The sequence below is a fragment of the Rhamphochromis longiceps genome, linkage group LG5, assembly GCF_057381845.1.
Source record: "Rhamphochromis longiceps isolate RC_006_pf linkage group LG5, R_longiceps_female_GT1.1, whole genome shotgun sequence".
Taxonomy (NCBI): domain Eukaryota; kingdom Metazoa; phylum Chordata; class Actinopteri; order Cichliformes; family Cichlidae; genus Rhamphochromis; species Rhamphochromis longiceps.
The window spans coordinates 26,246,632-26,269,490 of NC_140561.1; the positions used below are offsets into that span (position 1 = coordinate 26,246,632).

At 40.6% G+C, this 22,859-nt stretch overlaps 1 protein-coding gene across 3 annotated transcripts in view; it reads right to left on the reverse strand.

The window, feature by feature from the left end:
* Positions 1-22,859, reverse strand: part of LOC146670160 (guanine nucleotide-binding protein G(i) subunit alpha-2) — a 54,499-nt gene that overhangs the window by 9,045 nt on the left and 22,595 nt on the right. For all 3 annotated transcript variants that reach the window (XM_085406939.1, XM_085406938.1, XM_085406940.1), the window contains 2 exons: positions 15,097-15,139; positions 11,392-11,533 (listed from right to left, as the gene is read on the reverse strand). In XM_085406939.1, the coding sequence (XP_085263065.1) occupies positions 11,392-11,533; positions 15,097-15,139 (185 nt within the window). The remainder of the gene's footprint in view (positions 1-11,391; positions 11,534-15,096; positions 15,140-22,859) is intronic.

The following is a 22,859-nucleotide window of genomic DNA, read 5'->3' on the forward strand; positions in this document are numbered from 1 at the left end:
CTTTTTAATTTGTCATTTATTAAAATTATAAATATATATTTTAACTCAAAAGTACAGTTTTTAAATTTAACCCTAACCCTTGTGCGTGTTTTTTATTTTGACAGCGAATGCGCACCTGCGGACCACTTATGTGCAGCCCTGGTTATATAGCTCATATCGCAGCCACAGAAATTATTTTGTCCATGAAACCATAAAGCTGCACTTTTTTTTTGCCTTATAGTCTGATTTGTCATAACTTCTCCGTTTTGTGGTAAGCTTTTCTTTGGCTGTCACTTCTTCACCCTGACCTGTCTTATTTGGCTCAGCAGAACTGAAATGCTTTTACACACTCACTCACATAAGCTCAGCGATTCTCTGCGCGATCAACCTCTCACATGTTTAAGCTGCGGGAGATTTCACTTGTCATGTTTGCGTAGTAAGCTAACAATTAATAAGACGATGTCAGAGGAATTGGTGCACAAATTATCATCACTCACAGATCAGTGCTGTCGCTCTCTATACACAGTTCACACGATTGCAAAGTGAAAGCAAAAAAACAAGCGCAAATTCAAACGCGATTTCAATATGTCACATATTGACAGTGGCTCACCGATGCCAATGACATAATTACCCAGCTACATTTCTGAAAGAATGCAAAAGCATTGACATATATTTTTCCTTCCTACAATAGCCCGACGGGCAGGGCAGAGATAGATTTTGGTAGCCCGACTGAAAAAATCGCTAGCTCCAGGACGTCGGGCTAGCGATATTGCAAGCCCTGTATCTGATTGAGGAATCACTCATCTTTGGAAAAGAGAGTTTATTACAGAGAAATGTCTCTTTCCAAAATAAAAGCTATACTATCCGCTTCTTCTGGGCTATATTCTCAGCAGCATATTAAACATATCAGGTCCCCATAAGGAGAATCATGTGCTAACAGCTGTCTAAATGACTCGGCTAAAGGTAGTAGCATGCTTGTTGTTTTTGTCTTTGCACTAGGATGATGTCGGCGTAAATGTGCAGTCATATTCGTTGTGTTCCCACTAGTGCTTTCAGGTTAATCTCATTGAAATGACCTTAACGCCACAACACGGCAAATCTCCGTTAACGAGCTACCGCTGATCGCCCGTGCATGGGGCTAGACGGCCAACACGTTAACGAGCTAACTGCGCTAACACGCCAGCTCCCACCCATGTAATTGAGCATTGCATGGCACATCCAACATACTGTTTTACTTTAGTCCATGACGCTTACCTTCAGGGTCATACGTCACATGAAAACCAAAATAATTCCAAACGCCAGATCTGAATGGGGGGGGGGGGGGGGGGGGGGGGTCCATGTTGCAAGGAGACCTTAACTTCTGTCTCGCTAGCTTGCCCTGCGCTCTTCCTTCTGACTATGCTGTCTGTGTTGAGCGCTCAGTGGATCTGCGCTCAACAGTGCAGCCTAGGCGGAGTAGTCGAACACAGATTCACTGAGCGCTCAACACAGACAGCATCGTCAGAAGGAAAGTTGATAAAATAAATTACAAATGTTGTATTGTTCCATACATATGCCTACCGAACCGAAAGCACTGTTTCGAACGGTTCAATATCAATACGAATATCGTTGCACCCCTATTAAATACTTATTGATAATCTAATACAACAGTATGGACCAATGTGAGCGATATCTCTATAGAACTGGCACAAAGAGAGGAAATATTTTAAAGTAAAGTGATTATAATATCATTACAACATGTGATAAAGCAATGTGGCAGCCAATTTGGGCTGACCACATGTAAGATATATGAGATAGGTCTGTATGACTCAAAGTAACAGCATGCAGGGCTGCTTCAACAGACTGTGGTTTGATTTCCTGCTGTTTGCCACCTTGCTTGTTTCTCTCAGTTCACCATCTTCCTGTTGGCACAATGTTAATTATTTCTCTCTGACCTTTATTCTCAAGGATAGAAATTCTAAGAGTAATAAATAAACCTTGGTTTTCTCTGCACATTTGTATGTGTAACTAACTTAATGCAACTGCAGTCAGGATTTTCTAGAGTTCTGAATATGTATGGCATCATCAAAATACACAAATGGTTCATAATGAAACATTTCGTAATTGTGAATGGAAACAAACTGGACTGAGTAGAAATCTATTACTATCTCTACCTGCCATTGTCATCCAGTCAGTATACAATCATGGTCACTTTATTAGGTACACGTATTCAACTGCTCCTTAACAAAAATGTCAAATCAGCCACATGCCAAAAACCCAGTTTAGATCTAGACATGCCAACATAATCAAGACAACTCTCTGGGATTCAAACCGACAATCAGAATGAGGACGAAAGATGATTTAAGTAAGATGCTGCAAGGGCTGGTCTCAGTATTTCAGAAAATGCGCATCTACTGGGATTTTCCCACACAACCATCTCTAGTGTTTACAGATAATGTTCTGAAAAAGAGAAAATATCCAGTGAGCAGCAGTTCAAATGCCTTGTTGAAGTCAGAGGTCAGAGGAGAATAACCAGACTGCTTCAAGCTGAGAAGAAGACAGCAGTATTTCAACAAATCTCTTGCTACAACCACGTTACGCAGAAGACCATCTCTGAATGCACAACACATTGAACCTGTAAGTATATGGGATAGAGCAGCAGAAGACCACACCAGGTACTACCTCCTGTCAGCTAAGAACAGGAAGCTGAGGCTAAAATTCACAACGGTTCACAAAAGTTGGACAACAGAAAACACCACTGTTACGGCCCTAGCTGGGCCTCCTGATACTGCCCTTGTGTGGGCGTGGTGTTTTTCTCCGCCTCCTCCTCTTTTTTGCTCCACCCCTCTGTCTCTCTCTTGCTCTTCTCTCTCCCCAGGACACAGCTGCTGCTCATTGGACTCATTTACCACCTGGGCCCAGTCAGCAATCACCTCTCGGAGGTCATATAAGCTGGGGATGAGCTGTGAGCAGGGTGTGGGGTGTTCTCTGGTGTCTCTGCGTTGTGTGTGGTTAACCTGCTCAAAGTGTGGAGTTGTGGAAACAGCATAGCTGCTTTGCGTGAGTAGTGTGGGCTTGTGAACCTTGCCTGCTCAAAGTGTGGAGTTGTGGAAACAGCATAGCTGCTTTGCGTGAGTAGTGTGGGCTTGTGAGCCTTGGCAGCAGCAAAGCCAGCTGCTGTTAGTGACAGGGTGAGCTTGTGGGCCCCTGGAAGTACCTCCTCGTGGTGTGGAGTTTTTGTTTGGTTATTGTGTTCTTTGTTGTTGCAACCCTTCTCTTTTTTCCAAGTGTTATTGGTAAAACGGCGTTGCCGGCTCTTTATGTTAAAATGATCTATAATAAAGACTATTTTATTTACTGAAAACACTGGTCTGTTTTCCTTTCATTCTGTTCTGGACTCATTTGTTACTGGTCCCCTCACTCACATGCCTAGACCCTTTCGGGGGGAACGTAACAAAGTGGGGGCTCGTCCGGGATATGAATGGAAGGAACAACAATTGAGTTTTAGTGAGTTGTTTGCCGGTGGCTTGTTTAGTTGTATGGTATCTGCTGCGCTCTCTCTCCAGTTAGCAAAGGGGAGTGTCTAGCTGAGCGTAAGCTCCTCCTTCAGGCACTCATTTTTTATTTTTCCTTTATTATTTTCGGAGTAATCCCGGGTGGGGATTAGTTCCCTGTCGGGGGTAGGCTTGTCGGTGCTTTGTGCACTTGACGCTTAGCCTTTAAAGTTGCCTCGAGCCTGGTACACTCCAGAAGCTAACTAGGCTAAGATTTTAGTAGGCAGGTCTGGGGAGAGGGTTGGCGGTATTTTTATTTATTGGTTAACCTGTGGCCACACTTTTCCCGCCTGTTTCTCATTTGTGTATTGGAGGTGGTGCTTCTTTGTTGTTATTGTTAGCCTCAGGTAGTTTTTGTTTTAGAGTCAATGGCTACCTTTGATATTGCAGTGTTTAAGGGTGAGCGTGGTGCAGCGTCTCAGCCCGTTCTGCAGGCGCCAGCTCAAGCTGTAGGTCCATTGGTGTCGACACCTGTTGATCAGGGGCTGCCTGAGGACAAACCCATGACAGTGCCTCGCTTCGAACCCCTCTCCATTGAATCGAGTGAAGGCTCGAAGCTGGATGCTAAGCTCCGTGTCCGTCTGGCTCGTCTCCAGCTGGAGAAGGAGCAGCGTGAGAGAGAGTTCCAGCTGAAAAGGGAGCTAGAGCTTAGGCGTTTGGACGCAGAACTGGCTAGGGCTAGGGAGGTTGAGCTGATGAAGGTGGAGGTGGAGGCAGAGACAGCTGTGAGGTTGCGACAGCTGGAACTCCGGCAGGTTTCCCTTCCTCCGACTGCCTCCATTCGTCAGGCCGACACCTCGTTTGACGTAGGGAAAAACAGTCGTCTGGTTCCGATGTTCCGTGACACTGAGGTCGATAGCTACTTCGAGTCGTTTGAACGAATAGCCACGGCCTTGCACTGGCCACGGGATTCGTGGGCCATTTTGCTCCAATGTAAGCTGGCGGGTAAGGCTCAAGAAGTTTGTTCCTCATTGTCAGCTCAGGACAGTCTGAATTATGACAAGCTGAAAAGTGCCATCCTGCTAGCTTACGAGCTAGTCCCAGAAGCTTATAAGCAGCGATTTCGGGGGCTGAAAAAGGTGCAGGGTCAATCCTACCGAGATTTTGCAAGGAAGAAAAGTGTGCTTTTTGATCGGTGGTGTGTGTCCAGCGAAGCTACTGACCTGGCGTCGATGCGTGAATTAATGCTGGTGGAGGAATTTAAGAACTGCATCTCCGAGCAGATTGCAGTATACCTCAGTGAACAGAAGGTTTCCTCATTACAGCATGCTGCAACACTGGCTGATGAGTTTGCCCTCATCCATAAAACCAGTGTCATTAAGCACGACCGACGCGATGACCTAGTGAAGGTTAGTGATGTGCCAGCTACACAGTACCGAAAGGGTGAGGTACTTGTGTCCCATTCCAGTGTGAAACGAAAGTGTTTTTTTTGTTTAAAGTCTGGCCATTTAATAGCAAATTGTGGAGCCTACAAACAGAAACAGTCAGTCTTGAGAGTTAGGAGTGTGCCAGCTAACAAAGCCGATACAGGCGTGGTTTCAAGAGCCAAAACAAAGCTCTGTTTCTTCTGCCACAAACCTGGCCACCTGATTGCTCACTGTTTGAAAGCAAACTCAAAGCAAAATCGATCTGCTTTCAAAAGAGTGAACTGTGGTTCACAAACCGACAAAGTTGCCAGTCCTAGGCAACAGTTGGAGCATAATTGCTCAGTGGTGTCATTTGGTCACTGTCAGAGATCAACTAATTGTAATCTGCCACCTGATGACGGTCTCTCGGGTCCAGATGACCTACAGTGTGATAGATTGTGTGTGACACAACCATTTCAACCTGCACCTCTGGCTAACCAGCATGCCTTTTGCCATGACCTAGCGAAGAAGCGTCAGAGAAGTGTTGCTGTAAGGCCTTCTAGCTGCCTGATGGGTTCTCCATATGTGATGGCTCAAAAAACATTTGGCTGTCATTTGGGACACTATGTTGAGGGACTTGAGCCAACCCCGTGCAGTGTTTTCAACCCATCAAAAAGGTCTTGGCAGATTCGGCAGGGTATGCCTAACCGTTATTATGGTGGATGGTAGGTGATATGTTTAAAAGCTGGGTAGGACGTTCTATGACAAACCACTGGTTTGTAATTATGGGAGGGGGTGTTACGGCCCTAGCTGGGCCTCCTGATACTGCCCTTGTGTGGGCGTGGTGTTTTTCTCCGCCTCCTCCTCTTTTTTGCTCCACCCCTCTGTCTCTCTCTTGCTCTTCTCTCTCCCCAGGACACAGCTGCTGCTCATTGGACTCATTTACCACCTGGGCCCAGTCAGCAATCACCTCTCGGAGGTCATATAAGCTGGGGATGAGCTGTGAGCAGGGTGTGGGGTGTTCTCTGGTGTCTCTGCGTTGTGTGTGGTTAACCTGCTCAAAGTGTGGAGTTGTGGAAACAGCATAGCTGCTTTGCGTGAGTAGTGTGGGCTTGTGAGCCTTGGCAGCAGCAAAGCCAGCTGCTGTTAGTGACAGGGTGAGCTTGTGGGCCCCTGGAAGTACCTCCTCGTGGTGTGGAGTTTTTGTTTGGTTATTGTGTTCTTTGTTGTTGCAACCCTTTTTCTTTTTTCCAAGTGTTATTGGTAAAACGGCGTTGCCGGCTCTTTATGTTAAAATGATCTATAATAAAGACTATTTTATTTACTGAAAACACTGGTCTGTTTTCCTTTCATTCTGTTCTGGACTCATTTGTTACTGGTCCCCTCACTCACATGCCTAGACCCTTTCGGGGGGAACGTAACAACCACAAAAGCCTGGATTCATCCTGCAGGGTGGTGTAATTGCGTGAAGGTTATTTTTATTTTTTTTTTAATTGTTTGGGCTATTTAGTAGTGACTGAGCATCATTTCTGAATACTGTTCCTGACCCTGTCCACAAATTTATGAACATAGTGTGCCCATCTTCTGATGGATGCTTCCAACACACCTAGTTTCTTGAAACTGACAATGAGTTCACTGTGTTCAAATGACCTCCACAGTCACCAGATATTAGTTCAATAGAGCACCTCTGGGATGTTGTGGAATGGGAGATTTACATCATGGATCTGCAGCCTAAAATCTGCAGGAATTCTAGGATGCTATTGCATCAATAATAACCAAAATCTCAGAGTTATGTTTTCACCACCTTGTTAAATCTATGCAGTGAAGAATTAAGGCGAATTTGAAGGCAGAAGGGAGTCCAGTACTAACAAAGCAGCCGGTGAATGTACGTCTGTGCCTATTAGATGGTGATGTTTACGTTGGTTAAATGGCCAGCTTACTGAATTTGTGTATGTCCTTTATTATTGGTCCAGTCAAGACATTGACTGGACCAATAGCATTACTGTTCTTTTGAAATGTGTTTATTTAGTGGTGCGTCACTATGAGTGATGCGCTCACATGCTGCCAATGAAATTGATGTTTACGATGGCTCTCTGGGAATGTGACACATTTACTAAAACTCTTTCTGCTCTTTTTAACACAGCTACAAGTTGCAGACTGCAGAATATTAGACTCACACACACTCGCCTTATCCTTCTCCTCTTTGTCATTCACTTACAAATTTGCAGGCTCCGACTGCACTTGCAGCTGCAATGAATCACCATGAAACTGCAAACACTGACTTGAGTTTCATGTTTACTTCTATACAGCAGCATAATGTGTCTGTTAATGATCCTTATCACATGCAGATCAGCTGCTACAATCAGCTCAACTGAAATCCAATATGGGGCATAATTAAAGAATAGTATGAAAGCCATAAGCGTGTGTCAATTTCTACAGGGCTGCTGCGCAAGTATGGGCAGGCTAGCACACTAATTGCTATGTGTGGGAGTGCGAGAGTAGCATCACGTACACCCAGCCATTTGACAGATCTATGGGTGAGAAAAAAAACGTCACCACAGCAGAGTCCTTAATCCTTCTATTACAGCTTCACTTACAGGATACACACACGGCCACTGTCAGACCTCACCGGCAGCTTGTTTGAAAGTTGATAAGTGTTCACAGGGTGCAGGAGACTGCAACTCAGCATCTCTTGTCTTCTGTCTGCAGGTTTAAGTATAAAAGTTTCACGGATGCCCTGTTGTGTTTAACTTAGTGTGTGTTTGTATGAGCTGCACCTAATTATTTAGTGTGTTCATTAAGTACTTCTGATATGCTCGAATTGTGCAGTCATAATAATGAAGTTTGTTAATCACCTAATTAAAGATCTGAATTAACTGAATCCAAATGCACATCTCGCCCTCACAATCACATCACATCTCTGTCCAAAATCCCATAGATATTAAATTTGCTGTTGGATGAACTACACAGACAACTTCCACATCCGCACATCAGAGAAATCATTAAATATCTTTTACGTGTCAGCCTTTGAAATTCTTGTATGGTGACACAGTACTTAGCTTAAATGTGGCATTCTTTGCAAATCCTTACTTTTAAACAGAGGTACATTTTTTTTCCCCCCCGAAAGCAACTGTTAATTTTTTCTACTCAGATGACAACTGTTGCTGGCAGATTTTATCAGCTGTAGCTATGGCTAATTAAATTATTTTTAGATCCATGACTTGCACGTCGAAAATCGTCTCTGGCTGCCTCTCAAATATTTCACTCTGCCTCGTTCTAAAATGAGAATGATGATGAACTGTGAAGTAGTGGATTGGATGACTTAACAAAGACCTAGAGCTTGTAAAGCTCAATAAAGCTGATTATAGAGACAGATTTACTTGATAATTCTGTGGATTTTAGCACTAAAAACAACTGTTTTCACTTCATCACTTTTTTTTTTTAACACTTATACATAATAAACAGCTTTAACGATGTAAGCGTTTGCCTCACTGTTTGAAATTTTGAACACATTTAATATGAACGTGTTATGTCCAGATCATTTAGAACATACCAAGAAATGGAGATCCTCAGAGAAACAATTTTTCCTGGGTCAATATTTTTTTTAACAACAAGTCAACACAAAGGCGGTTCAAGGAGAACTGATAAGCAGGTGCTTACCTAAAACCAAATATGGCTTAAACTAGGTGTTACTGCAGCACACCCAAGCGAAATCAAATGAAAACCAAGTTAGCGACCTGAAAGGCAAGAGCCTTCCAGAAGAAGAGACAGCCAGGGAGGAAACTGGTTTCTATAGAGTTCCCAAGCATTCCCAAGCCATTTCCTGATTAGGATCTGAAATAGAGCACGTAAAAGGCAGGCCTGCCAAAGAACATAAACACAAGACCTAGAGCTGTCACAAGCATGCGCTACTGTAACTCTTTATATATGACAGAAAATAAATAAATGCATAATCAATCATCTTTAATATGTGGAGTAATTTAAAGACTGACAAGCCTGTTTTCATTAGCTAGCCAGTTATAAAACCATTAGTTTGGGAGTGATTAGGTTTAGCAAACACTAACATGCAAAGCAAACATAAATGATGGGTAACAATTGTTACAAAACACCTCCAGACAAATGGGTTAGCAACAAGATCTTCCTTTTACAGTTGGGTATTCTTCAAAATAAGAAATTAGTTTGTGTTGCTGCTGAGGCTGCAGAAACCAGCCTCTGCAGTGCTGTTCAAACGTGCCCTGCTAGCAGCACTGAATTAATCCAATCTGCACCAGAGCTCTCAGTGGCTGCTGTTGCTCCTGCAGCAGGTATACTTTCAGACTCCTCTCTGTCTAGTACAACTTTAAGGAGACAGCAGATCAAAGATGGACCAGATGGAGTCAGTAAGACAAGTGCTATTTCCCTGCAGGTAGGGTTGCCAACTCCCTGAAAAATAAATAAGGGACACCTCGTGGCCAGGGCCGGGCAACCCAGTTGTCTTCACCCTTCCCAGTGTGGTGAATTTTCTAGCTCTTTTTTTGTGTGTGAAATTATTTTTTTTAACCATTTGACTTGAAGTTGATTTAAGTAGATGCATATTCTATTCTTTGTGATATGAACACATGGGAAACAAATGATCATTTAGCCATTTATTTTTAGCTCAAAATGACAACATTAACACAGTAAAACAGGTCTCTTTCTTAAACAGAAGCCTGTCATGCTTAACTTTTGAGAATAAAAGTAAATCTTTCTTTAAAAGCACTCTGTCCTGCTTAACTTAAAATAATAGAAAACAATAGAAAGAAAAATATTCTTGTAACTGTGCACATTTAGTGCATTTAGTACAATTGGCTTCAGTTGAGGTATTATTTCAGCTTTTCTAATGCTAATCAGCTGCTCCTGTTTGTAAACCCGCTTGTTCCCATGATTACGCATCATAACTCATCATCATTATTCATCTATGTATTACTTTTATGTATTAGTCATCAATTTGTTGTAATCATCTATCCTTGCAGTTGTTTATTACACAAAATAAATTATATTATCACACTTCTGGCCACATAGCGCTGATATTCACTGCACATGCCCATATTAACTTTTTCCAGCCAGGTGTTTTCCTTTTCCCATTCTTCCCTTTCTCTGAGGGGAACAAATATCACAGCTGCCTGATCATGTTTTTCATTAGCAATTTAGCAAAGTTGATGGTGGTGGTGTGTCTGTGTGAGTGAAAGACTGAGAGAGCGAGCGACAGATTGTCTGTTATAACCTTCATGTTATGGAGGCACAGTGTGAGCTCTCAGGTCGCATCAGAGCATCGGGCGGTATAGTGTGAGACTCTGCATCGTGACCTACCAACTTCTAACCCTGCGAGTCAATCGTGCAGTTTGAGCAGGAGCTGAATAACGTGACTGAAAAAATCGCACAGTGTCTGCCCAGCTTTAGGTGTACTGTCGTCCGAGACTTGCACCGCAGTGTCGGCGTTTGTTTCCCTGTTGGCCATGCTTCTTGTTGTGGTCATCTGTTGTCTTCCGGTATTTTCTCCGCAAGCGACCTTTCCTCGACCAATGAGATGAGCGGTAATCTGAATTGTCATACTCGAATTGTCATAAGTGTGCTGTCAGCTCATTGGTCACAAAGCAGGAGAGGGGCTGGGAATTATGTTTTCAAACAAAGCGTTAATTCCATTAAAAGTTATAGGCCACTTTTGATTCTCACTGTATTACGGGACAAAGTGCGTCCCTTATTAGCTCAATACGGGACGTGTACTTTTGTTTCGAAATACGGGACGATTCCGTATTTTAAGGGACGGTTGGCAACCCTACCTGCAGGTTGCAAAGACATATCAGGAAAGGATTATACTGTGCTCCAGTTCTGTGTAACACCTACTACATAAATCTTACTGCTGATAAAAAAAAAGGCTGCTGTGAACAGATGCATGTTGGAAATCACATGATACCATGTTTGTTTAAAACACTGGCACAGCCCGACAGTGGTATTGACTGAAAAAGAACTGCCAAGAAGAGGAAACATGTAAGAAAGAGTCATAGTAGCCTTTAAATAATCCTATTTTACCGTGTTATACATGTCTTAGTAATGACACATACGTGTATATGTATGTATGTAAGCAACTGGGTTATTTAGCCTCTTTATATTGAGAAAAAGGACCAAGTAAATAGGGCACAGTGACTGGAAACAATGGAAAACTTGTGATTTCAATTCTGGGAAAGCACAATGTAACTCTTAAGTACTGTGCCAGATACACAGTTGCAAGATGCTGTTGATAAAGCAGGCTTTGTTTTGTTTAGCCCCAAGCGACATCCTGGTAAGTCAATGGTTAGTAAGGCCAAATTAAATTCAGCATTCTCACATAACAATGGTTTTTAGCCTTTGGTCTGGATCTTGCTCCTGAGTCTTTATTGCTCTTACACATCCCATGCTTACCAACAGATAAAGCATTTTGTAAAGATCAAGTAAAAAAGCATTTAGAGTGATTATTTTGTACACAAACGCCATGCTTTAGAAAATACATTGTGTTTGGGAGTGTTTGTGCATCTTACCACTCTGATGGGATTGCTGTAGTCTATCTTCAGACTGGCCATGGCTTTAACAATGGCCATTATAGATTGGATGGTATTACTATAAACCACTGCTCTGTACTGCTTACACTCATCTTCTGAGTAGCCATCTTCATGGATGATCCTGAGAATATCAAGAGACATTCAAGTTTTATTTAAGTGCACATTAAAACATTGCCCACAGTATTCTCAAATGTGTGATGCAATTATGCTTGCTGAAATCATTTCTACTGTTTACCCTGTCAATTAAAAAACTCTTCTGGTGCACTTCAAGTGTAAATAATGACACATTTTTGCTTTTTGCACAGAATGTGAAATTCATTTAACAGCAGACACACATCAGGATGGAATTAGTTCATGGCCGATAAGAACAGGATGACAGATTAGCAACACTTGGTTCGATGTACATGAGGGGGAATCAATTATTGTTTTAATGAAGTCTTCAAAAACTACTTCTTATGCTTCACTATGTGCACTACAAGCTCATTTGGAGTGTTCTCCAGCATCCTTGCTATAAAAATAAAGAAAAAAACAGCTTAAAGTATATAAAATGAAGCAACTTGTGAATTCTTACTGTCAGCAGGTATCCCAAAAAGTCATGCTGGAGCTCAGTGGTACAGATGACATGGATGGATGTGGGTGGCAACACAGAGTAAGGAATAGCACAGAATCTGACCTATTTATAACCTATTTATTACCTACTGCCTTTATTACCTATTTGTCACCTGTTTGACCTTATTTCTTTTAATAAATCAATGTAAAGTTGTCTGAAATTCTCTTAAAGAAACATACATGTTGATTATTACTGAATTATTTTTAAGAAGACATATTCCCAAATGCAGTTACATAGTTAAGCTGCCAGGCTCAGATTTAAGTCAAACTGCTAAACTAAACAGCTTCTTTCACACAGAAAATCAGACTAGCTCAAATTCTGTTACTGGCTAGTTAATGATTAACATCATTAATGTCTTTGTACTGTATAGTTTAAATCATTTTCTTTACAATCATTGTTACACATTAATGATTACATTAAGAGTTTTGGCTGTGTTTAAACTCAAAATATTTTTGAAGCTAAAAGCTGATTTTGTTTTGTCTGTGTTGCTATCTAGTCTATAAAAAATCATACTGAATACTCAGTGTAACATTTATCATGTCAGCATGCTGTGTAGGATGATGTGTAGCAAACGGGGTTAACACACAGTGGGACTGCCTCAACACTGCAGCATTCAGCTGATGCAGTATCCTAACTTTACCTCTTGCAGTATTATTACCCTGACTGCGACGGAACTAAGTGTTTGTGCATGCACAAGTGTGCAGCCCATCATGAGGTGCAATCACCCAGATTTCATCAGGCTGCAGAACAAAGTGCAGAGAGAGCGAAGTGAGACAGCCCCACAGTAATTCTAAAGTGGGTCTGCCCCCTGCTTTTAACAGCCTACCGATGTTAATGTTAATGAACAGTAATAATTTAGAAAACAGCTGCCTTCTTTTTGAGCTGTTCTAAGAACATTGAATTAGCTAACTTTTCTTACTGTAAGACATGTTTACACCGCACAATGTCATCATACATGACATTATTTAATGTCATGTATGACATTAAATAAAAGGTCAGAGTCATGATTGCTTCTGTCTTCATGCTGATAAATCGATACCTCTGTACAAGTTTATAAATTAGCTTCAAAAGCAACAGACTGTTCTTGGTCCAAACTCATAAAAAATGGATTCAATGCCTGGTTAGCCCAGAGGAATGTGAATAATTAAGGCATTTAGTGTCCTCTGTGTTTATCCATTAGTGTGTGAGTATCTGTGTCATTGTGTATCCTGATTGGTGCACAAGCTTTAGAAAAAGAAAGAAAGAAAAGAAAGAAATGAAAAGCCTTTGTTTTATAGACAGCATAAAAGATGGACCTAGCTACCCTGACATCATCCCCTGGTTTATGAAGTCTCGTTTTGAAGCCTCAAAATGAGTGTTTTTACCATCGTCATTTTGATTTCAAAATAGCTATATGACATGGAGGGGTCTAGCTTTAAAATTACTTGCGCACTGGACCTCCATTCTGAAACACAGGACTCCCAAGATTTACAAAAGGCTTTTTTATTCAGTATGACCCAAGACTGAGAGACTGAGCCCAGAAACCTATCAGGAAAGTGTTTGCAGAGGTCAAGATGGAGGGACATTTTCCCATAGACTCCTATTGGTCTCAGAAGCCAAGTCTATGTGTTAAGTACTTTCCAATAACCCTATACGTTCTCACATGTACAAAAAAATTCTAAACACCTGTGACCACAACATCACCTGGGAACCAACTTGAAATAACTCCACTGTATTGTATCTAAAACTGAAACGATTTAACTGTAAACTGCTCAAGTTCTCTGACTGAAACACATAAAATAAGAACAGTGAACTGTGACCGGAAGTTAACAGGGTTTCCCCTTACGGCAGTCAGTCAATACTTATTGAGGCATACCATTACAACAACCTATGCAGCACACCCCACTGTAAGTTGGAAATATTATATCAACATGATGGATAAAGTTGTGCCTATTAACCTTAGAACATGGCATCCTCATGCACTGACATTTTAATAAAGCCAATAACTTACCTCTCTAAATGTCTTGGATTTTATGAGCGTCTTAGAATTAAACAGACTGTCAGAAATCGATTATATGTATTCTTCTGCACACTTTTGTAACTGAAGAATTAAGCAGTGATAGCAATATCAGTTTACACATTCAAACTGCCAGATTTTCTTGCAGTCTCTAGCTAAAACAAATGTGTTGCTTTTAGCTTGTATTATATTTTAAATTTATTATATTTATTTAGGATTATCTCTTGTTCTTCTTTAAATATGCAGCTCTAGACCTGTCCATTTTTGGAAATGGGTCATCTGGTGTCAGCACTGCCCCCTCTTATGTAAACACACTCATTGCTAAAGTCAGAAAATCTGGGTTGACTTCCTGGGGTGTTAACCGGCATCGTGTGACCACTTATAATATGACTGTGGTTATTAGGCTCAGTGACACAATATAATTAAAGTTTATTGTGATTATAAAAAAATTTCTTAATTTGTGAGGTTTTTAAAAGACATTTACAAATACTGGCAGTGGCCAATGGTACCCCTCAGCCTCCTAGTAGAGGCACCTATCGTATGAATTTAAAAATCCCACGTCACCTTATTCTCAAACTATCGTATTCACAAGATTTTCAGATCAATTGACCTCGGACTTCTATGCTTGAGGTCGAGGTCTATGAGATTCGAACTCTTCTGAGACCTTGAGTAGATACACCTATGGTATCAATTTAAATGTCACTCCGTTCTCGAGTCATCACGTTCACAAACTTGTCCCCCACCTGTTGGCATGGTGATGGCAATATACCACATTATACATATGTACATCCTTTCACAGCTGAGGGGTAAAAATCTAAATGGACTATCTTAAAGGGCAACATTTACTTCCACACACAGACATAAGAACTACTTTGGTTGCTTTTGTTAAACAAGGAAACAACTATTTGACCAACAGATCATAGAAAAAATGAGTAATGGGCATATAGCATTAGAGCTAATATTAGTTTGTAGCTTTTAATGGTTTTGTGATTACCAACCAAATTCCAGTGACGTGAAAAAGCTTTTGTGTTACACAGAATTTAAAAAAGGTGGAATAAACATTCCTTTTGCAACTTACTTCATCTGCTTTACAATGGTGCTCTTTCCAGACTCCCCAGCACCTGTTGGAACATTAACATGAAAGAGTTACAAAGGATCTCTGCGCACATAACAAGAATAAACTTAAACTTTAGTTGTGGCTGTTCCTGCTTTGAAAATAAGAGCAACACAGTGATGACCTACTGCTAACATCACATTCATCCTCTGGGTTGCCTGGTTTATTTATGTTTCCGTTTGTGAGAACACGATGTACAGATATGCATGAATACTTCCCATATTCATTTCAGTGTTTATTTTTCACTCCAGAAGAAGTGGCTTTTGACTATTAAATAGTTCACAACAATAAGCCACTTATTATGATGAGAAAAAGATCATTTAAAGGTGGCTTTGCGGCACACAACATTTTATCAGGGATGTCATATTTAGCTAGTTGGCTAATTAGACAAACTACACAGCAGAAGTTTGTGTTGGCTCTTAGTCATCCAGTTCATGGTAGTCTTAGGAGCTTGAAAAAGAAGGCAACTGGACTTCCTTAAGTTTATGAAAACATTTCACCGCTCATCCAAGAAGCTTCTTGAGTTATAGAAACAAAGTGGACACTCCCAAGTATCCTTTGGAGGTGGTCGTTGACCCACTATTGATAATGTGCATCATCACATAAGCCAAGATGTGAAAAAAGTCAATGGTCATTACCATCAGCAGGGGTAAAGGGTGAAACCACTGTGAGACTTTGCCCCATCATGTGACCTACCCCAATCTAACCTGAGGCAAGGTGTGTGTGTCCGGGATCTAAGGACCTAAAGACTGCATTGTAGGTGGCTGACAAATGGTGTGGTAAGCCACCACCTCTGTTCAATGATGTTTGTTCACAGCGACCATCTGTCTTCACTGTCCAAAGAGTGACCTTTGTCCTTCAGGTGAATGAGTGTACAGGTGAGTGTTGTCCTGTTGAGGTGTAACTCTATGTTCTGTCATGCATTTGTGGAATGATTGTTCAGTTTCTCCTATGTACAGGTCTGACCTCTCCTCACTGAAGTGCACATAGTGTATATGTTGTTTAGCTTGTGTTTAGAACGTTTTTTCCTAGGGATGACCAAGTCAATAGTAGATCAATGTCCACTTCAAAGGGAACAACCTCCACTAGAGGTTAAATATCTGGGACTCCATACCTTTTGTTTTTAGAAATAAAGAAGCCCAGTTCTAAAGAAGCCCAGTTCTTTGATGCACGAGATTTATAAAATGTGTCACATTTATATTAGAGTTTCTATTTGCCCACACAGATGTGGAAGGGCCTACGTGACACCAACATGCTTGAGTAGAGAAAACTGTGTGCACAAATGAAACATTAGAATTTCATGGTCTTTTATGCCAAATTATATTAGAAACCCTTTGGTTTGGACTGGAAACTCTCATGTTACTTTATTATTATTATGAGTGACGATATGGAGCAATGTTCACTCCGTTCGCTTGTTTGTAGTTTGATCCTATTCCAGTATTTCAGTTAATGTCAACTGACAGCAATTTCAAAATTCCTCAGGAAAAGTTAATAAAAGCAAGAGGAAAACAACAAGCTAGTCAAGCATAAAAGTAAACAATAGATTTTGAAATAGTGAAGAGAATTCAATGCATTGCAGAGCACAGTACAGGGCACACATTGGATTTAGTGCTGAAACCACCATCTTGGTTACGCTGCTGTAAAAGCAAGAAACGCTACACCATCGGGACAGTAAAATTCCTATTCCTCTGGATCAAAAGTAAAGAACTAAAGATCCATTAAGAATTTAAAACTTAATTCTGAGTCAGCCAAGCAAAAACTGTATGTTCCTTACACAAGCAAAATCATCACGCACACAGTTCACAAGTCAGCGCTTTACTGCCTTTTGTTTCATAGCCTGTAAACCTACTTCCATAAGTTCTGAATACAGTGAGTAACACAATGAATGAATACAATGTTTCCGGACAATTGTTATCATGTTGAAATGAGGAGACACGAGCTCTTGCCACTTCTGCGCCACCATAAACTGTCCCTTCACGCCACCTGACCCAGCCCTGCCAACAGACATTAGCTTAGCCTTGGGCTGACGGACCAACTGGGACAAGCAGCGTTGCCCGTTCACGCTGTCAACACACATCGTTTTCGCACACATCAAGTACTTTTCTGAGAAAAAGAAGGGAACGCAAAGGGAGAAGTGTAAAAAGCCAAGTCTTAGGTTACATTTGCTGTGCTGCAAGCTGTCAGAGAGCTGGATGGATCTCTAGGTGATTTGTGTATTTATAATATATATATATATATATTTTATGCAACAACCCAGCAGACAAAAGAATGTGTGTTTTTTTTAAAACATGAAAAATGATCTTCTCAGTTTTCTCTTTTGAATTACTAATGCCCGCTTCTTGTTGTAGAAACCTCTAATCAAGACAAAACTGTGTAAGGAGCTGCTTCTTTTTTTCAACACCATATCTCTTAAGAACACATTGTTTTATTGCAAGGGCCTTGTCAAATCTCCTCTTTTGAACTGCCATCTACTTATATCTGGAACATTAAAGCTTCCTTTCAGATGCACAAGCATGAACAAATAACATAAATACAGCCTCTGATTTACAAGTGCTTATATAAAAAAATGTCCTGGTTAAAAATATAAGGTAGGTGGTAGAAAGTGTGATATCCACCTCTCTGTGGACACACATGTGTATGAAGGGCACCTTTCTGATTCCAGAATAAAACTCATCCATTAATATTTCAGACCTAAAGGGAGGTGGACGCTTGTGAGCAGCAGAGAAAAAGAAAAGAGCCTCCCAATTCTTCAGGCACACGGTATTACAGGAAAACCGGGGACTGCTCTTATTCTGCTTCAGGGGAAAACTTTTGAACTGATGTTGTATTTACAGGAAAATATCACTATTCCTGCAACCTAAGGGAATAGACAGTGCAAGACAAACACAAATATTTTTAATCCATCTTCAGTGTGGAATTGATTGTGAACCATTAGAAAGAAAAGCAGTCTGAATGATTTGTGTTTCCTTGTTTTATAATGAAAAATATAAAAATGCACTGTAGCCAGCAGAAGATTTTTCAGGCAGATACCAAATACAGATTTCAAGTACAGATTTCAAAAGCACACATTAAAGGTGTGATATTTGAATCTTGGTAAAGGTTCAAAAGTGTTCTAATTAAATATTTCCTGAGTAGAGTATTTTATTATTAAATATGTTCATTTATCTCTCTTGCAGGGATAGCACCTTGCTAAGATCATGGAGTGTTGTATTTCCTCCGCAGATATAAGGTAGTAGCATAAATCTTATTAAGGAGTGAAAAAAAAGTGTTACACAATGCTTATTTCAAAAGCTCAAATTATTATTTTTAATTAGCATGCGTTGCGTCTACACAAAACAGCAAAAGTAGACTAACCATTTAAGGTGGGAACAGACACTTTTTTATTGATAACTGTTTTTTAAGTAAATGTACACTACCAGTGAAAACTTTGGACACACCTTTTCATTTAATGGTTTTTCTTTATATATACCACTCTCTACATTGCAGATACATACTGAAGACATCAAATATATGAAGCAAGATATGTGGAATTATAGAAAAAATGTGTAACTCTAAATATGTTAATATTTTAGATTCCTCAAAGTAGCCACTCTTTGCTTTGCTGACAGCACTGCAAACAAGCAAGGGTTCATTTGTGGAATTTCTTGTCTTCTTAATGGGGTTGGGACCATCAGATGTGTTGTGCAGAAGTCAGGTTGGTACACAGCTGACTGCCCTATTTGACAACTGTTAGAATTCATATTCTCTGGGAACTCCTTCAAGACTGTTGAAAAACCATTTCAGGTGACAAACCTCCCCATATGGAAAAGATATATATAAATCTTATAAAGTTTGTATCTGTCTGGTGTGAAACTTGTATGAAATGCATATAAGAGTGAAAACAGATATAAGATCCCTTGAAAACTTATATAATGAAACTTGTATGTTTTGGATACTTACTAAAACAATATATGAAAGTAATGAGAAAGTGGCCACTTTCATGAGTAATCACATATAAGTTTTTACTATTTCTTTTCCATATGGGTCATGAAGCTCATCGAGGGAATGCCAAGAGTGTGCAAGCAGTGATCAAAGGGTGGATAGTTTGAAGAATCTAAAATGTAAAACATGTTTTGAGATATTTCAGACTCTGAGATACTTCAGACTAACTCCATATGTGTTCATTCATAGTTTTAATCCCTTCAGTGAGTCTACAATGTAAATAGTCATGAAAATACAGAAAAAAAAACATTGAAATGAGAAGGTGTGTCCAAACTTACATCACTGGCACTCAAAACAGTGTTTGCAAGGGTAAAAAGAGCTACTTTTGTCGTGGTCTGGGTGGTTTTCCACAGCATCAGCTCCTCCCCACTGGGTGGAGTCTTTGTTGTTCCTCACCTGATGGCAATCGTACCAGCAGTATTTATGACAGGCGCACTCAACTGGTCTTCGCCAGATTATCTGCCAACTTTAGTCAGTTCTCGGCCTCACGTCCGTTCCTTGGTGACTAATCGTGTGTATTGACCGTATCTCTGTTTTTCTCGTCAGCCTCTGAAACCCACCTACCAAGCTCTCCTGGATACCAGTTTGCTGCCGCCGGTAATCCCCAGAGGTGTGGACTCGAGTCACATGACTTGGACTCGAGTCAGACTCGAGTCATTAATTTTATGACTTTAGACTTGACTTGAAAAAATGTTCTAAGACTTGTGACTTGACTTGGACTTTTACACCAATGACTTGGGACTTGAATTGGACTTGAACCGGTTTACTTGAAAAGACTTGATATTTCACCCCAAATATAAAATTTAACATGCATATTATATAGAGATTGAAAATGTGACGTCATTCAGGGGTAAACCGCAAAGAATTCTGGGAACTCGTGGCAAGAGGTACTAGCGCACGCAGGCTTTCAATTGAAATCAGTCACACAGCGATAAAAAGAAACACAAAAATGTCGAGAAGCTGTTGTATTATTAACTGCAATAGCCGGTCGCATGACAGCCACGGGAAGCCGACGGGTAAAGAGATCGGTTGTTATCGGATTACGTCGTTGAAGAGAAATTGTTCGAGCCATGTTTCCGAAGTAACAAAGACGCGACGGATGGCCTGGATTGCAGCCATTCAAAGATCAAATATAACGTCCCAGAACACTCCAGCTCACAGGTTAGTCTGCTCCAAGCATTTCCACAAAGGTCAGTCTGCTGTTGTAGTTAATACGTCATTTTCATAACATAATTGGTGATATAGGTTAAAAGCAAGTCTGGCGCTGAACAGAAATTGTCGCGCTATGCTCCTTTGTTTATTGTGCATAAATAGTGAATTGTCCTGACACAATATTGCGTTTCGCCTCTGTTATTATGGTACATTGACAAAAACATATACTTTTATTCACAGTCTAAAACAGGTTTTTTGTATCACTAATTGCCCAGTACGATTACAGCATACAGTATTATTGTCACTGCTACATTTCTGTAACTCGTACCAGAAATTATTTCCACTGCTAATTAATTACCGTTGAGCTCAAAGGTCCTATTAATAAACGGTTAACGAATGTGTATTTATGACGACAATTTGTGAGACTGGTAAACTTATGATACGTACGATGGTCTTTCGTTCTACACGGTGCATTTCAAGGTCCTGTACCCATCCGGCGGTAAACTGTACCTGGGCTTGTTGCAGTGACCTGAAGTTACTAAACTTCATGAGTGTATGCACTCACTCCAAGAACCGTATGATTATAAATATGCATATAAATATGCTACGATGAGATAGCTGACTTCATCTAACTAGCAAATGTTTTCCAGGCTACGTTGGTGATGCAGTTTTTTTTAATGTGTATGATATTTTTGTCATGCGATTTTAAAGCCGGTCCTACAAAAGCATCCAAGAATAACATGCAGCTTATCTCAGAACTGTGAAAATTATTCTAGGAGCTAGGTTTAATTGAGCTGCATTTTAAAGAGGTGCAATTTCACAATTTGTGTATATTTTCTACGTTCACTATTTTGTCATGTGTTGAGAAAAACACAGATTTTAAAATTATATGGTCTAATATTTACATTTAGCATAACTGCAACATGCTTTTTTCATTTTTTTTTTAAAGACTCGAAAGGACTTGAAATTCAAAATTTCAGACTTGTGACTTGACTCGGACTTTTACACCAGTGACTTGAGACTCGACTCTGACTTGCCTGACATTACTTGAGACTTGACTTGAGACTTGAGGATAAAGACTTGAGACTTACTTGAGACTTGCAAAACAATGACTTGGTCCCACCTCTGGTAATCCCTGTCCGTTTTGGAGCTGCCATTCTCTCCTGCCTGCCTCCCTGCATTGCATGCAGCACCCGCCTGGACCTCTCCTGCCTCCCCCCTCCACGCAACCCCCACCTGCAAGCTTGTAAGACAGCTCAGTGTACTATCCTTAGATTCACTCGCAACCCTCTGTGGGATTCCCCTGACTGCTCTGTCCTCTGTTTCAGTGCCCTGGCCCGCCACAGTTTCCCCTGCCCAGTACCTGCACCCAGTTATCCCTGCCATCTAGTTATCATCACAGTATTTTTCTCTCGCCTCAGACATCTAGTTTAAGTTCATTGATTCTAGTCTGCACTTTCTGTTAGCCTCTGAGCATTGTAAAATAAAATCTCTTTTCGTTACACCTCACCCCTGGCCTCCGGTTTTGAATCTGCACTTGAGTCCATCCCATGTCCACGGGCCACTGCGCCTGACAACTTTACATGAATCAATTGCCATTGAGAAGGATATTAACACAGTTTTATATGTCAATAAAATGTCTGATTGCACAATTGATTTCAGCAACTTTCCCACATGGAGCTAAAACAGTTACACAAGCCCCTGCAGAGTACATCAAATAGTGGTACTAAAAGCAGTCAATTCTGTTGCTACTGACAAATCTAAAGAATATTCTAAATCTCTATCCAACTTCAATCCAGCCCACAGCATGACTTTGGAAAATGTGAAGGAGGGCATAAAATTGGGAAAAAAAAGAAAAAAACGTTGTTGTGAATTAACCAAAATCTTTAGTTTTATAATTACAAGAGTCTGGTCAGGGAGCTACCTGAACCTTTTCTCCAATTTTGCACATTTATTACTTATGACTAGAACTCAAAGTGTCATGCTGACAGATCTTTTTATTATTACATTATTAGCTTTTCTTTATAACGTTTTCATATGGTTACATCTCAGTTGTGATTTGGCACTATATAAACCTAAACCCACTAAAGATGAAAGCTGGCTGTATGTGGTCCACAATGTATACTGAGTATTTGGCATCCCTGTTCTAAATAAAGACTTGTATCCACTGCTTCAGGGCTAGTGCAGAAATGAGGGTGAACCAGCATTACAAAGATCCATCTATGCTTTGTGCCAGCAGGTGCGAAAGCCCATTCAGTCAAATAGGCTCAGAATCACTTTCTGCCAATTAGAAGAAAATCGCCCGCCCCCCGTACTTTCTGCTTCTTTAACCTCAACTATTCATAGCTGTTCCAGAGTTGTTTTTCAGTGAGTACCAGAACATGCAGCAATGGTAACAACGTGATTTGTAGCATGAGGATCATAAGTAGCCAGGCTACAAAAAATACAGCCATTTTTCTCAACACATCCAGTACCCTCACAGACCCACTTACATTTATAAAAAACTTGGCAGTTGCCTCAGTCACCCACTGCTGATGACACAAAGTGTCCATTCATGGTGTGATGAGATATTCTGAACCGGGCAAACACACAAA